This window comes from Olea europaea, unplaced genomic scaffold, assembly GCF_002742605.1.
Source record: "Olea europaea var. sylvestris unplaced genomic scaffold, O_europaea_v1 scaffold1683, whole genome shotgun sequence".
Classification (NCBI taxonomy): domain Eukaryota; kingdom Viridiplantae; phylum Streptophyta; class Magnoliopsida; order Lamiales; family Oleaceae; genus Olea; species Olea europaea.
This window is the reverse complement of record NW_019234507.1, coordinates 52327-69338: the sequence shown is the minus strand read 5'-3', so window position 1 is coordinate 69338 and position 17012 is coordinate 52327. Positions and strand designations below refer to the sequence as shown.

At 32.2% G+C, this 17012-nt stretch overlaps 1 protein-coding gene across 1 annotated transcript; it reads right to left on the bottom strand.

Moving 5' to 3' along the window:
* LOC111377594 (WD-40 repeat-containing protein MSI4-like) lies at positions 1 to 11825 on the bottom strand. The gene is made up of 15 exons (XM_023000725.1): positions 11491 to 11825; positions 10237 to 10300; positions 9780 to 9866; positions 9635 to 9697; positions 4489 to 4554; positions 4305 to 4379; positions 2746 to 2821; positions 2438 to 2624; positions 2086 to 2167; positions 1804 to 1877; positions 1551 to 1662; positions 1364 to 1438; positions 1031 to 1107; positions 331 to 430; positions 1 to 230 (listed from the first exon to the last, which is right to left on the bottom strand). The coding sequence occupies exons 1-15, from the start codon at positions 11730 to 11732 to the stop codon at positions 132 to 134; spliced, it is 1479 nt and encodes a 492-aa protein (XP_022856493.1). The 5' UTR covers positions 11733 to 11825; the 3' UTR covers positions 1 to 131.
* Positions 11826 to 17012: the final 5187 nt, after the last annotated feature.

Below are 17012 nucleotides of genomic sequence, written 5' to 3'. Positions count from 1 at the left end.
CAAAAAAAAAAAAAAAAAAAAAAAAAGTGCGAACGACATCGTATTTCCTGTCCATCTTAACATCTAAAAATTTTAAAGTCGAACTAAAGAAATACAGAACACATTTTTGCAAGTGCTTAAGCTACTAGTTGTCAGTCCTTGTTGCATTCAATGACATGGTCTTTGAATTTTTGAAGCTCAGCCAAAACCTCTTCCTCGGGTCTGTACAACAAATCGGTCATACGCCAGATCTGCGAACACAACACAATCCATCTCGTGTCAAATTAAAAGGAAGTCAGCTAGCACATGATTGAAGCATTAATCATGTCAGCCAACACAATGTTCTATTACCTGCAAACTACCACCTCCACCAGAAAATTCTCCATCATCGGACACACTAACAATTGTCCACGGATCTGAGACACTCCACTGGAAGTCGACAACCTTGTCCCTAGAACAAAAATTATAGTTCTCAATCGCAAAGTTCAGCTATACAGAGGTACGATGGTGAAATGATAACCAAAAATGTAAAATCACATCATAGAAATATTAAAACTTGGAAGACAAAGCAGAGCCGTAAAAACCAGAAGGGCAAGAGGAAGATGCAATTTGGTGTCTCCATTTTCATGGTCATGCTTTTATTGATCCATGGTTCAAGAATATAACCACGCTCGTGTGTACAAACATGTGCTATCTTGATTTGAACAATTTTAAGGCAGAATTTTTCCTCCATAGATGATTATCATATAAAATGTAGTTTTCTAGATGCAGTTTATGCTCTTCTACATTTCAATTACATTGCAATGGGGCCTAAATATATTCAATTAGCCATACAGAAATAGCCCTAAACAAGTTAAATTTTGAATCATTGTTTCCTTTTATACAACAATATCCTAATGGCGAGCAGAAAGGAGAAAGATGGAAATTTTGCCAACATAATCCTACAATACACCACTCCGAACATGTAAGTAGTGTTGCCATTGAGAAACCAAATTTTCGTGGAAGGTACAACAGATCCCATCTGCAAAGAAGAGAATAGGATATCTCTAACCTGTGCCCAGCATGTTGGAAAAACAACCCAGGAGGAGCATTAGAAGATTTTAACCCACTTTCTTTCTGTTGACCAACCTGCAATGTGAAAAGAAACAAATTTGTAAATGTCCATAGATGGGTTGAACCAAATTAACATAGATTTGATGTGGTTTGTATGAGCATAAAGTCCAATATTTGATGCATTGCTGGCATTACAATTAATGCCTTCAATATAGTGGACACATCACTGATCATTTTCTTTACAACAAAGTTTCAACATCAAGATCTCAGATAGCAGTTGATACCACAGAAAAGGGCAGAAAAAATTAGTATGAAATAGAAGCTTTCCTACCTTCTCATAATCCCAGATGTTCAACAAACCATCCTCAGCTGAGGTCCCAAATACAGAGCACTTTTCTGGAGACCACTGGAATTTGTATAATTGGTTAGGTAGATATGAAAATAATTTAAAAGAACAAAATCTCTACATAATGCAACGCCTAGTAAGCAACAGAACAAGACAAATACAAATGTAGTACCTGGACACAAAGAACAGGAGCTGTATGACCTTCAAATTTGTGGACAGGTGAACTAACTCCATCAGAGGTAAGATGGCGGCGATCAAACATGCTAACTGTATGATCTGCAGACCTGAAATAATGACATTGCAGAAGAACTTAAATCTTTGATGAATTTAAGTTTAAACGAAAGAAATAAAGTAACCAGGAAGCATCACACATGAATGAATTTCTATAATATGCATATTTGGAGGCACGACAGGCAATGACCTACCCAGTTAGGATATAATTCTCATCATGACAATTCCAGTCTACACAGTGAAGATCTGCATTGTGTGCCTTTTCAACCTATTCATTAAACAAAGATCATAAATTAGGAAATAACATCCTAAACTGAATTTATAGTTTCAACTTAAAAGTAGGTTCCAATAGGCATGTGCTAGCCTGTGCACTATCAGCTTCAACTTCTATTATGAATTCTATTGTATAATACAAACAAGAAGGAAATTTCATTATATTATCAAACTTCAGGTAATCAAGAAAGAATCCAGCTAACCTTTACAACCGGATTGCCTCCAATCCGAGCATCCCATAGTATCAAACAAGAATCGTCTCCAACGCTACAAAACTGCTGTGAGCTTCACCAGCATAAACAATACGTCAGATTTGAATTGAAGATCAAACAAACTTGAGAGTATAACATACTCAGGAAAGAACAAAAGGAAATACAATCATGTGACTAGATATGTGATCAAGAAAAGGAAAACACAAAAAGGGGCCTTGTGAATGGCGATCAAAACCCACCTTTGAGCATGTAATCAGATAAGCAGATCTGATGTGTGCTATATACACTTTGAAAGAATTGATTTATATGACTATCCAATCAGGAATGAATGAGTGCACATTACCTTGATGGGCAAAACTGCACATCCTCAACAGTATCCTCATGCCCTTGGAAAACCCCACGTGGACCGATAGAAGGGTTATCAGCAGCTTTTACAATTGAACCAGAAGATCCTGTATAATGGTTTGCATCTGAGGCCAACGTTGAAACATGATCCTGAATACTCCATAATACCACAGATTTGTCCTTCCCTGAAAGGCATTTCATCATTGTACAACAATCCAAAGAAAGCTTGGCCAAGGACACTAAAGAAAGGAAAAGACAATGATAATTTTAATAGTAGAGTAATAAACAGAATAAAAATATCCAAACCTCCAGAGAGCACAAAAGGTTCAGCCAGACACATGGCAAGAGCAAATTCTGCATTATCTTGATGACCAGACAATACCTGGAAAAAAAAAAAGGATTTATATCTCTTGTTCTTCTCTTCAGAAAACACACAGAACAGTTGTAGAACTCCAAACTAAATCAGTCATCCACAAGCGGGGCCAATGGATAAGACAAGTTCATCAGGTGAAATCTGAATTAGATCTCACTAGCTAAGTTCCTAACCCTATATTAAAAACCAAGACAGTACCAAACACCATTGGTATCAAGACAATCTCATTCTGCATACAAACCAATTCAAAATTCAGACAGTCAAGCATCGAGTACACATTATATAGGTCTCTTTCTCAAAAGGGCACAAATATTAAAGTATCTAGTGACAAACTTATTCAGACTTACCAATATACAACTTTGTAGCACATTGCCCTCACCATCTTAAAGACCTCCTGGCCTATGGGGAATGTTCACTCTAGGCATGACACATGAGCACAGCTCTCTAGAATCCCCCAGCATCATTATCTTATATGATTTTACATTTTTATAGTTTCATAGGACAAACATCTAGTATCCAAAACTAAAATAGATTTTTATCAATTAGAAGATGTTGAAGAAGCAAAGACTACACAGCAATTCTTCTAATCAAATGCTCCAATTATTTGCACCTACATGTACCTACTTAATATAACTATAACCTCGACAACAAATTTCTAAAAGTCCAAAAAACATTTTATCAGTAGACTAAAGAAAGCTTATGCCTCATCGTAGATCAAGTCATCCAGAGTAGTTTTCCTTACCCATTTAAACTTATGAGGGTTCAATTGTCAATGCACACTCAAAAAGGATCTAGAATAAAAGTTCATGCTAAAATTCATGGGCATCCTCTTGCAAAATCTGGTAAAAACCTTGAAATTTCCAAAATAACAATTTCCTGGGATCATTCATTATGGAAATTCTTGGTCATTTAAAAATGAGTTTTGGCTTTGGATTGAGTGTGCTTATATTGGGCTCATGCAGTAACTATATTTTACATATAGTTCATCCCACAACCAAGTTTCCATTTCAAAAGTCTACAGATATAATTTTTTTAATTTATAACTGATAAATTGATAAATGTGATCCTTCACACTTAAAAAGTAACACAGCTCTACTGCTCGTATCACATTTAGGTTTCCACGGGAAAAAATCCATAATCGGAAGAAAAACTTGGCGCAAAAGAGCATACACACTATAATCTTTAATTTTTCACAGCTTTCAGCCAAACCCACCTTTATGCAACTGTCAATATCAAACTGTAAAAACGTAATGAAAAATCAATTTAGATAATAGGATGATTCACACAATATAAAATAACTGCAAAGACAGCAGATTATGATCAATTCGAATAAACGAGGAAAAATATGCACCATATTCAAACGTGAATCAGTGGCTCATACGATAAAATTAATTTAAAGAACTAGATAACTCGCACAAGAGAAAAAATTATAGAGACAGCAACACTATGATCATCTAAAAAATGAAATTAGGAAAAACAAAGAAAAAAGCACCAGATCTGGACGTGATTCGGCAGCTCCAAGGACAGCTTGACGATTAGGTTGAGCCTCAACATCCCATATAAGAACCTGATTCAACAATATTCAACCCCAAGTTAATCTAAATATTTCAAACGAATGAAACCGTAGACCTAGACAGATCATCATATGGAATGTAAACCTTGATTTCGTCACTTACTTCAGGGCAGTCAGTGTGCGTTGCCACTATATTTTTATTCTGAGGAAGCTCCCTGATTCTGTTCACCTACAATATGATCAACAAGCTAAAATAATAAGTGGTAGTAATGGCGACGACATCCACAATAATCTATAATATAAAACAGAATTTAAGTCAAATAATCAGTAAGCCTTTACAATTAAATATCAAATGCAAGATCATATTTGAAGAAACACTTGATTAATAAATAAACTCAATCAAATTTTGCAAGTATCCAGGTACTGCAAGCTTCTAAACTTTGTTAGGTAGACCAATTGACAGATCAAAGCACAAACAAGTAGTTGCATGGCAGTATTAGCTTCATTTTTTATGTTTACTTGGTCTTTAGCTGGGAACAACCTTCAATGGGTAGGACCGCCATAACATGGTCTCATATCTCCAATATCTTCTACTCATAGCGCTTAGAACAATAATACATCTTCTGGTCAGGGATGGTCGACGTTGGAGGAACAATTTGATAAGGCAATAATGTCTTCTCTGTGGTAAGCGACTGTGCATTCTCCTTAGAATCAAATATACTTGTGCACAAAACATAATCAAAGGCCAGTATGTTCTCAATAGACAGATACTGGGACAAATGTAACATATCCAGGTCTTTGGAAGTTCATCTCCAGGTCATTTAATCTAATTTCCTTCAAAGTTCCTACTGATTTTAATGTTGATTTTAAGAAAAGAAAGACTGAAGTGTTCCGAGGTTGCATCGAGAATTATGCAAGTATGAGTTACTAAGAAAGTTATCATTGACAACATAAAACCTAAAGATTTTGCTCATGACTGGTGGATAAAGTTGCGTGTTTTATAAGAAAATAACAATGTCAACCGCAAAGGTACCGAGTAGCTTGAGACTTCTTAGTAGTAGCACTTTGTGCATTTAGAATGCATGGGATATGACCAAATGAAATATTTAATTTAGTCTACTGAAAATTATACGACTGGATAAGAAGCTTTTACTTATGGCCTAAGATCTTTGAACTATTAGTGAATCAGACTATTATGTTATTAAGACCTAGGTTTCTTTGGACAGGAAAACAGGTATAATAATATTGAGAATATATACTGACAAGCTATGTAGCACGGACACCCTAATTAGGATAGCGTGTCCGTGTCCGGCACGTGTCGGATACGTGTCAATACCGACACTCTTCGGACACTCTACAATAATCGTTTTCCTTTTTTACTATAACTATTATATATTTTTAACTCAAAATTTTTAATAAGTAACAAATAAGTACTCATATTTAAAAGATTTCAATAAAAAAAATCAATAATAAATATAAAGCTAAATTTAAACTATATAAATGAAGAATTTTAAAAATTTAATGAACGTGTCGACGACGTGTCGTGTCGGTACTTTTTTGAAAAACTACAAGTCGACGTATCCGACACGTATCGTGTCGGACACACGTGTCCGTGTCGGTGCATCATAGCTGGCAAGGTTGGAATCTCTAACTATTTGATAAGATATGAATTTCTCCTTAAACACATGTAGTACATAGGATAGATCTAAGCACTAATTAATTTAGAGTTGTTTAGAAGACTTTACTAATTATTATATTTGTGTTTGCATCACAAATTAAATATTTTATAAGAAGTAAATCATAGTAGAAAAATAAGCCATAATTAGAGGGTAAATCCATGATGTTATACTCCTACTTATTAGATATTCATGGTGATAGAATGTGGTTCTAGACGATCTAAGGGCCTAATTTTTTTAACTTTTTACTGGTCTACAACCTTCTTCAAATAAGCTTATAATTCAAGAATGCATTTCGATTCTTAAGTGGACTGGCTTAAATTAATAATTAAACCCAATGTATCAAGATTTTTCCCAGTCCAGATTTTGACCATTTCATTTCAATTACAAGATTGCAATTAGTTCCATTGCTAGCTTCGTAACTTAAAGGATGTTTTGAAAATTTTCCAGACTAGGATTAGAAATGAAGATTGGACAAGATAGGTAACTAGGGAAACAGGGTAAAAGACATGCAGTGGCTATATAATAAGTCACAATAGGGACCGTCTGCTCCCATCAAGGGGAGACCCAGTCCACGACATACTCACTGGTGTGTTGTCTTCTAGATTTGTCAAAATCCTGCAGAGTTCCAGTTTAGTAGAGGCATTCTCCGACATGTGCAGCTGTTTTTTGAGGAAATCTAAGAAGATAAGATGACACGGAGATAGAAGCAAGCCAAATTAAAAAGAAAAAGAGAGGTCTCCGCAGATTTGCACGGACCTATGTTGGTTTGAACTCTGTTTTATTGTTACCTTCAGCTGCTAATTGTGTTTCTCTAGATACAAAACCAGAAGAGGTGACTTACAATACCGGATTTCCCATACTACATCCTTTGTCATCATCAAATCATGTGTCCAATGCCCAAATCCAGACTATCTAAGATGGTCAAATTGCATAAAATGGCAGAAAAGCCAATGTGAAGAACTTCTCCCAGATTTTCCATCTTAATACTCTATTTCACCCTGAAAAGATCCTTTCTTCCACAGTATGCTGCTCAGCAAGCAAGGAGCAGAAGGACAGATATTGAAGAGTTGAGAACATAAACTTGTAGACAAAGAATATTGATTAATAAATTAAGTGTCGATATGATCCTCGTCTCTTTGAAAAATCTAATAAAGCAATCACGGATATAATCCTTGTTTTATGAGCAAACCCTTTTTAATTCCTCATCTATAATAATAATGATATTCCTTCTATCTTGTCCTCATATAAAGTGAAAACCTTCTTGATTATTGCAAAGGTGCCGGGCAAATAATTGAATTGCAATATCCTCATATTTTTTGGACACCATGTGTTGTACACTAAATCTTGATTTGAAGCACATTTTTGTGCCGCAAAGAATGTTGAAAATAATTTGATCGTGTATGAGAGATGCAATTGGATTACTAATCATCATGGTGATGTAACAAACCACTCTGTGAGACCAGCAAAATTTAGCCCCCGTTTGAGTCACATTATTGTAAAAATAAGAATGAAAAATATAGCAATTATGGCCCTGCACAAGAGATAAAAAAGTTAAATATAGTGGCTTAATGCGATGGTAACGATCATATTTTTCATTTTAATGAGGAAATAATAGGAATCAAACAGGGCCTTAATGAATTGTGCCGTTGAAGTTTTTTTTTGTAGCAGAGACAAGATTTGCTTCCATTATTGTCATGTTAAAAAGATTTAAACTTATCTAACGTGGTCTTCAAGCTTTGGTTATTAGTGAAAAATGGTCATTTTATCGAGAAGATGACATGACGAAGGGCAAGTTTTGTGAAACTAAAGGTGCTTGACGATCTCTGGTAGGACTATAAGTCATGTTCTTTCCTTCACTTCTCTAATTCATGACATGCTTAGATTTTCTGATACATATAAACCTTGCCTTCATTTGGTTTACGGCATGTGGGATACAATGATTGAGCAAGTGAAGAATAATTTCTAGGCATGAGAAAAAGTTCAAAAAGAGGTATCATCATCCTACAACGTTGTTCATCGGATATTTGTAGATCTTTGGAACAAAAATAACACTCAACTATATTGCTTGTCTCATTCTCTAAATCCAAGGTAATTTTTAAATCTAATTCATATATTTATTATTTATTTACATTTTCATAATGTTTATTGTTTTTCGTTAGTTACTGAATGAATTGTCATTTCTTTAATTTTATTTCATCTCTTGTTTAGGTACTATAGCAAGGAATGACTTAGACACAATCCCCCTCAACTTGCTCCACATAGAGATGTAGAGATTTCAAGAGAAAGAATAGAATGCTTTAAAAGGCACTCGTCAAATGAAGAGCACAACATGGTGAATAAGGAATATGATAAATTCTCAACCATGGAAGACAACTTTGGTGATTTTGAATCTATTCATGATCATTACTGCTTGGACCCGAAGACTTAGTGTATTATTCATGGTGCTTGCACACCTATGCTTCAAAGTTATGCCTGGAAATTATTGGGACAACCATCTTCTTCATCTTGTTGTCTGCGAGATTGGAGTACTTATTCCTTTTTGCATTCTCTTAAGCAGAATAAGCTAACTCCAAAACATGTAGAAGATTTAGTCTTCATCCATAGCAATCTCCGTCTCTTGTCAAGAAGTGCACAATACACACAAGGAGATTTTCAAAAAATTGCATGTGAGTGTGTCTGACACATCTGTGTCAGTGCTTATTAGATTATATACATGATGTGTAGGAGATATAATCCAGATTCCCGAAACTGGAAACCTGCTTTCTTTTAGTTCATTTACTAGATAAATTATTCTAGACTACAGAAAATTGAGGGCTTATTTAACAATCATTATTGTAAAAAATGGTGTTTTGAATACTGATTTTTAGGAGAATATGTGACTCAAAAATAGGAAAAAATTTTGGTACACTAGTAAAATATTTTATTGTGTGGATGTGTGGTTGAAAATGATCTTGTAGCAAATCATAAAATAAATTAATGGTTGTCATAGCAACAATTAAATTTAAAGTTTTAATTGGAGGCAGGCAAAGGATCAATGGATTCAGAAATTTCTATCAATGGTTTTGGCTCAAAAAGAAGAATTTTCATTAACTGCCTACTAATTTCCTATGGACATAGGATTGAGCAGGTATCTTGCCTCCTTGAGGTCTAAGGGGTCGAGACGTGTTCATTATGGTTATAACTTTTTTCACATCTTCAAGCAATTCGGATTTTCAGATTGTTTGCTTTAAAGAAACCTTGCGCTCTTAGCATGTAACTCTCTTATACTCTCAATAGTTCCCTGGCTTCACTAAAAAGAAAAATAGAAGTAGCAGAAAGGCAAACACAGTTTGCTATTCATTTGTCATGTATCATTGATTTGACAGAGTTCCCATATTTAGTTTATATGGTTGAATAATATTTTCATTTCTAATATACAAGAAATTCTAGCTACAAAAGTTACAACCTCAAAACACATCTATTAAAGGCCAAAAAAAATTCATATTTATGCATAAAAAAGGCATGTAGTTTACAAACTCCACAAAATGTATGATCACCCTCAAATAAATAATTAAGAACGGAGAAGCACATAGATTTATTTGAATGGAATGCACAGATGTGCATATAAAGGGATATCCATGTAGCTCGTACCTCTCCAGGATGTATGATAGTTTTGTATTTTTTAACAAAAGGTGTGCGAGCATCTTCATCAAACTAGCAAACAAAAAATTAATCGAAGTTAATTAATGTGAATAATGAAGTTAAAAAATAATGGCGGAAAAAGATAAAAATTTACATTTGCTATATGATTTGCTGCTGCAACTCGGGGCTTCACAATATCGCAATTTGCTATAATCAAAGTGTTTGGCACTGTCTGGTCTGTCTGATCAACAGAATATGTAGCCAAGAAATGCAATCAGCTAACTAGTAGCATTAGAAGGTATACACTATACTATTTGAAAGTTTGAAAGAGAGTAGCAATTCCACAACATTGAAGCTTTTAAAAAGTCAAAAATACTAATTTTAAAATCCGTAGGCAATAACTACAATGAAGAGTTCCTCAAAAGATCATAAGTGGACAGGCATAGCATTTGCATTGGGATGAAAAATTATGGGCACTAGTAAATCAGGTAAATCACAAAAAATGAAATTTGATTATCATGCATCGTCCATTTGATATTTAAAAAAAATAATAAATAAATAATAAATAAATAAATAATTTGATTATCATGCATCGGCCATTTGATATTTACCTGTTCCGAAAGATAAAGCCGTTGTTTGTTTTTGTAAGTTCCTGTCTCAAGAACAGGGCCCCACCTACACCCATGAAAAAACCAAAATAATATATTAACATGCCATGTATTGCAATAATTATAAAATACCAAAATAACCATAACAATCCATTATACACATGAATGCACGAGGCAAGGAATCTCATAACTTGTAACCATTAAAGCATTCCATAATTCGAAGTTTTAATTCACCTAGAAATTTTTCATAGCCTTATTTCATTTCCAATTTTAGAAACTCTGCCTGTACCATGCTCCAACACCAAGGCCAGATAAATAAGGGTTGCTTTGGGTAGTCTAACGTCGTGCTGTAATTTTGGTCAATTCATTTATACACGTTCATCTTCAAATTTCACAAACAATAGTGCTGAGTGCATAGAGTAGAATTAAACTTTTATATAGCCAATCCCAAATGAGTAAAGAACAAGACTTAGCACCTGTTTGATCCACATTCTCTAAAAACTCTTCTTTTTTTTATTTTTTCAAACTCCTTTTCAACCACCTATTCTTCGAATAAAATAATTTTGCGCATAAACCCAAAACTTTTCCTCAGTGTTTAAACACACATTCTCAAAAAATCACTATTATATAACTCATTTTTCACAAAAAAGATGGGGCTCAAACGTAGCCTTAGTCGAATTGATTTGAGTTAGTAAATTTCAGTGCATGGTTTACCTAGAAATAAAATCAGCAAATATATATATAGACACACACACATACTGTGAGGGTATTTGAACAAACACACAACTCCACTCCCAACATACAGGGACATACATACATATACGGGCTCAAGAAGTGAGTGACTGGGATTATGGTGATATAAATGTAAATAAATTAATCAGGAACATCCATTTAATGAATTTGGAACCTAAAGATCGAGAAAGTCAAATGGCTAAAACTCAAACAGAAACACACACATGGGCACACAATTCAAAGAAAAGCCCTTAAAAAACCCTAAAAAAGATTAATATACAAGACTAATATAATTCAGTAAAAGGAAGTTTCAATATAAAATTCAAGAGACCCTAAAAGCTGAGAGCAACAGCTTCAGTTAAACCTCAAACTTAACAAAATAGATATACCTACAAATTTTACACACAAACAATATTTATTTACTCAGACACATAAACATTCTACAGTAAAATCACCTCATTCAGGCTTTCGAAATTACAAAACCCTAAGAAAACCAAAAATATAAGATGAATGTATTCGTTGTACCGGCAAGAGAGAGATGGCCAGAGTAGATTATGATGAGCAAACCAGTCATACAGCACGGGGACCAACAGCTTCCACTGAGCGTAATTCTCGTCCGCGGCCGAGTTTTTATTCCCGCCGACCGCACCTCTCATTTTCGCCACCGGTCTGCCGCCACTTGCCTCTTTCTCCTTCTCTGCCTTCGCCTTAGTCGATCCCTTTGGCCTACCCCGCTTCCTTGGTTCACTCGGTGGCGTCGCCTCCATTTTGATTTCTCTTCTTCGTTTTTCTTTTTCTCAATTCCAGCAGTGGAGAGTGCAGCAACGACGAGAGTGAATAATGAAAAAATAGGGACTTGTACACGTGCACCTTTGCATCTGTACCCTGATTGGTTTAATTAAGTGGCTAGTTAACACAAAACTTTTGTTCCTACTTTTTAATATATTGTCAAAATGTTCCTAATTTTTATTTTTTTAGCAGTTTCACTCCTATAGTCATTTTTCATTGCGAAAACGGTCATCTTCATCTAATTTATCAATAAAATGATATAAAACGACAGATATACTCTTCTATTTAAACAAAGATAAAAGAGAAAAATTAAAGAGAAACTTACAATTATGCTCTAAAACTTTTTAAAAAAAACTGTAAGTTAGTCCAAATAAATTAATAAAATGGTATTTAGTGTAAAATGTCCTATCTTTCAATATTATTGTACAAAACGTCTCAACTTTTCATATTTTGACATTTTCACCTATATTTTTATATTTTATAACGAAAATCATCATTTTCATCCAATTTTTCAAATAAAAGTTGTCAAATGATGGGCGTACCTTCCTATTTAAATAAAACAAAAATAAAGAAAATAAAAATAAAGATCAATTTGCAATTATATTCCCAAATTTTTCAAAAAAAAAAGTACAAATAAATTTTTTAAAAAATTTTAAAATTTTACTTTCTTTTTTATTTATTTATTTATTTGAAATTTATTTGTACTCTTTTAAAAATTTTAGGAGTATAGCTATAATTTGTTCTTTATTTTTGTTTTATTAAACATGAGAATGTATTCTTAATTTTACAACTTTTAATTGAGAAAACTGATGAGATAATGATTTTCGAAATGTAATCTGAAAATAAGTGTGAAAATGTCAAAAAAATAAAAGATAGGAACGTCTTGTGCTAATGAACCTTTTAATAATTTATTTGAACTCATTTGTAGTTTTTTTTTTTAATTTGGGAGTATAAATGCAATTTGTTCTTTTCTTTTTTGTTTTATTTAAATAGAATGATATATTTATCATTTTACTTTTTTATTGAGAAATTTGATGAAAATGACATTTTAAGCAATGAAATGTTAAAATTGAGGTGAAAATAGCAAAAAATAAAATGTATAAATGTTTTGTATAATGACATTAAAGGGTAAAGACGTTTTGTAATAATTACCCTAAATAAAAATTAGATTTTTAGTCTCTATTTGATTGGGATTAAAGTTTGAATTTTGATCTAAGTTAAATTAATAATTAATTTTAAGCATATCTTTCATTGGGTGCACAATTTTTCAATCATATATTTTATCAATTTTTATTGAAATTTACTTAAAATCTAATTCTAATTCTCCAAACAAGAGTTTGGTAAAATTTGATAAAATGCGTAGTTAAAAAATGTATAAAAACGGTAAATCCCATTAAAATGAGCGATTGAAAATGTGATAAAGGAAAAAAAAATTAACGAGTTTTAGAAATGAGAGCCAGATAGGCTTAATCTCATGTTTGTTAAAGCAATGCACCATAAGACCAACATGGTATCACCTACATGATATGGCTTTTGCATTTGAGGGTTTTTTTCTCAAAGGAATTTTTTTAAGAATGGCAAAAGAGCAATACTATCAAGGTTATTAGTAGAAAACGTACGTACCTTTCAAATGTATTGTGAAAAACATCATTGTACGACGAAATCTCGTGTATTAAAATACAGAATTCGTTACAAATTATATTTTGATAAATACAAGTGATATTGATCTTCTTGTAATTGCAAAATCCTCTGATTAATAATCTGAATATTTGAAGACGAGGGGCCACGTGGCTTGAATCCTGGTCTTCAATAATTTGTTGAAAATTTAATTTGTCGAAATTTGACTTGTTTGGAACTTGAATCTTGAGGCTTAGACTTGGACTTGAATTTGATTTGATTTGAAGAAGACTTTGTTCTTTTTGGACTTGGCGTGAACCTGTTTGATTCGAAGAAGATTTTAATCTTTTTGGGGTTCACCGAGTTTAGGCTTAACAGAATTTCTTCCCTTCTTTGAGCCTTGGGATTTCTTCAGCACTTCGTGGCGTTCTCTGCTCTCTTTCTTGCTTGCTTTCACCTCTTCTTCTTCTTGTACCCCTATCTTATGAACCATTGGTCCTATTTATAGGGGAGAATTCGAGTTAATTTTGGTAATTACTCAATTATATTTAATTAAAAAAGATAATTGAGTAATTATGATTTTATTTGTTTGTTTATTTATTTAAAATTTGGTATGGACCATTAGGTTTTATGGACTTTAGTAGACTTTAATTTAATTGAGCTAATGATTTAAATCGATCCAATCCAATCCAATCCATTTTATTTTATTTTATTTATTATTTTTTATGTCTACAAATGCCCCTCAAGATTTATTTATTTATTATGAAATAAATAAATTAATAAATCTTGATTTTTTTTTTGAATTTCTTGATTTTATTTTATTTTTTAATTTAGGATTTGATTTGAAATCAAATTTCCCGTTAGTAAATTAATACAGACGAAAATTTTGAGAATAAGATATGAATTTGATAAAAAATTTATCCATCAAATTTGAGAATAAGAATTTTTTTTTGTCGTATTCAGATTATTTATTTATTTATTTTATAGATCCATAACAAATTTGATTTGAATAGGCTTTTTACGTATCATAGTAAATTTGGCTTAAATAAAGTCCGTTACTCGCCTATTTATACGAAGGAATTATGAGATTTGGGAACCAGTCTCTTAAATCTTACAAATAGAGGTAGAGAATTTTTTTTTCTCTCTCTCTCTTTCGTTTTTTTTATTAATATTTTTTTTCTTTCTTGGTTTCTGACGGCAGCAGAAACATTCGCAGCCGCAGAAACCAAGAAACCAATTAGTTTATGCTTTTGCAAATTTTTTATTTTAATTAACACTTTCTGTTGTCGCAATTCGTTACAGAAACCAAAGTTTGACTTTGGTTCCCAAACAAAATTTGTACGACGAAATCTCTTGTATTAAAATACAGAAATCGTTACAAATTGTATTTTGATAAATACAAGTGATGCTGACTTTCTTGTAATTGCAAAATTGCAAAATCCTCTGATTAATGATCTGAATATTTGAAGACGAGGGGTCACGTGACTTGAATCCTAGACTTCAATAATTTGTTGAAAATTTGATTTGTCGAGATTTGACTTATTTGGAACTTAAATCTTGAAACTTGGACTTGGACTTGGACTTGTATTTGATTTGATTTGAAAAAGATTTTGATCTCCTTGGACTTGATGTGAACCTGTTTGATTCGAAGAATTCTTCTTGGGGTTCACCGATTTTGGATTTGAGAGGAAATCTTCCATTCTTCTGGTTTTGAAATTTTTTCAGTACTTCGTGGCGTTCTCTACCTTTTTTCTTGCTTGCTTTCTGTGTCTTCTCTTATGGACCATTGGTCTTATTTATAGGGGAGGATCCTGGCTAATTTTGATAATTACTTAATTATATTTAATTCGAAGAGATAATTGAGTAATTATGGTTTTATTTATTTTGTTTGTTTTATTTTATTTGGTTGTTTCTTTATTTAAAATTTATTATGAGCCTTTAGGTTTTATGGACTTTAGTAGATTTAAATTTAATTGGGCTAATGATTTAAATCGATCCAATCCATTTTATTTTATTATTTTTTTTATGTCTACAAATACCCCCTCAAGATTTATTTATTTATTTATTATGAAATAAATAAATTAATAAATCTTGATTTTTTTTGAATTTCTTGATTTTATTTTATTTTTTAATTTAGGATTTGATTTGAAATCAAATTTCCCGTTAGTAAATTAATACAGACGAAAATTTTGAGAATAAGATATGAATTTGATAAAAAATTTATCCTTCAAATTTGAGAATAAGAATTTTTTTTTTGTCGTATTTAGATTATTTATTTATTTATTTTATAGATCCATAACAAATTTGATTTGAATAGGCTTTTTACGTATCATAGTAAATTTGGCTTAAATGAAGTCCGTTACTCGCCTATTTATACGAAGGAATTATGAGATTTGGGAACCAGTCTCTTAAATCTTACAAATAGAGGTAGAGAATTTTTTTTTTTCTCTCTCTCTTTCGTTTTTTTTATTAATATTTTTTTTCTTTCTTGGTTTCTGCCGGCAGCAGAAACATTCGCAGCCGCAGAAACCAAGAAACCAATTATTTATGCTTTTGCAAATTTTTTATTTTAATTAACACATTCTGTTGTCGCAATTCGTTACAGAAACCAAAGTTAACTTTGGTTTCTGTAATAACAGAAACCAAAGTTTGACTTTGGTTCCCAAACAAAATTTGTACGACGAAATCTCTTGTATTAAAATACAGAAATCGTTACAAATTGTATTTTGATAAATACAAGTGATGCTGACTTTCTTATAATTGCAAAATTGTAAAATCCTCTGATTAATGATCTGAATATTTGAAGACGAGGGGTCACGTGACTTGAATCCTAGACTTCAATAATTTGTTGAAAATTTGATTTGTCGAGATTTGACTTATTTGGAACTTAAATCTTGAAACTTGGACTTGGACTTGGACTTGTATTTGATTTGACTTGAAAAAGATTTTGATCTCCTTGGACTTGGTGTGAACCTGTTTGATTCGAAGAATTCTTTTTGGGGTTCACCGATTTTGGATTTGAGAGGAAATCTTCCGTTCTTCTGGTTTTGAAATTTTTTCAATACTTCGTGGCGTTCTCTACCTTTTTTCTTGCTTGCTTTCTGTGTCTTCTCTTATGGACCATTGGTCTTATTTATAGGGGAGGATCCTGGCTAATTTTGATAATTACTTAATTATATTTAATTCGAAGAGATAATTGAGTAATTATGGTTTTATTTATTTTGTTTGTTTTATTTTATTTGGTTGTTTCTTTATTTAAAATTTATTATGAGCCTTTAGGTTTTATGGATTTTAGTAGATTTAAATTTAATTGGGCTAATGATTTAAATCGATCCAATCCATTTTATTTTATTATTTTTTTTATGTCTACAAATGCCCCCTCAAGATTTATTTATTTATTTATTATGAAATAAATAAATTAATAAATCTTGACTTTCAATTTTATTATGATTTGTTTGATTTCGATTTTTTTTTTTTACCTCAAACTTCCTATTAGTAAATTAATACGGATGGAAGATTTGAAAGCAAAATGTGAATTTGATAAAATTCTTATCCTTCAAATTCGAGAATAAATTTTTTTTTTTGGTTGAATTTTGATTATTTAATTATTTTATAGACCCATAACAAATTTGATTTAAACA

Excerpts from the sequence above, each read along its gene's own strand:
- LOC111377594 (XM_023000725.1), bottom strand. The coding sequence starts at position 11,732 with ATGGAGGCGACGCCACCGAGTGAACCAAGGAAGCGGGGTAGGCCAAAG. Across the intron at positions 4,555-9,634 it reads CTATCATACATCCTGGAGAG|GTGAACAGAATCAGGGAGCT; the intron begins GTACGAGCTACA and ends ATCATATTGTAG. Across the intron at positions 231-330 it reads GTGGAGGTGGTAGTTTGCAG|ATCTGGCGTATGACCGATTT; the intron begins GTAATAGAACAT and ends TTGTGTTCGCAG.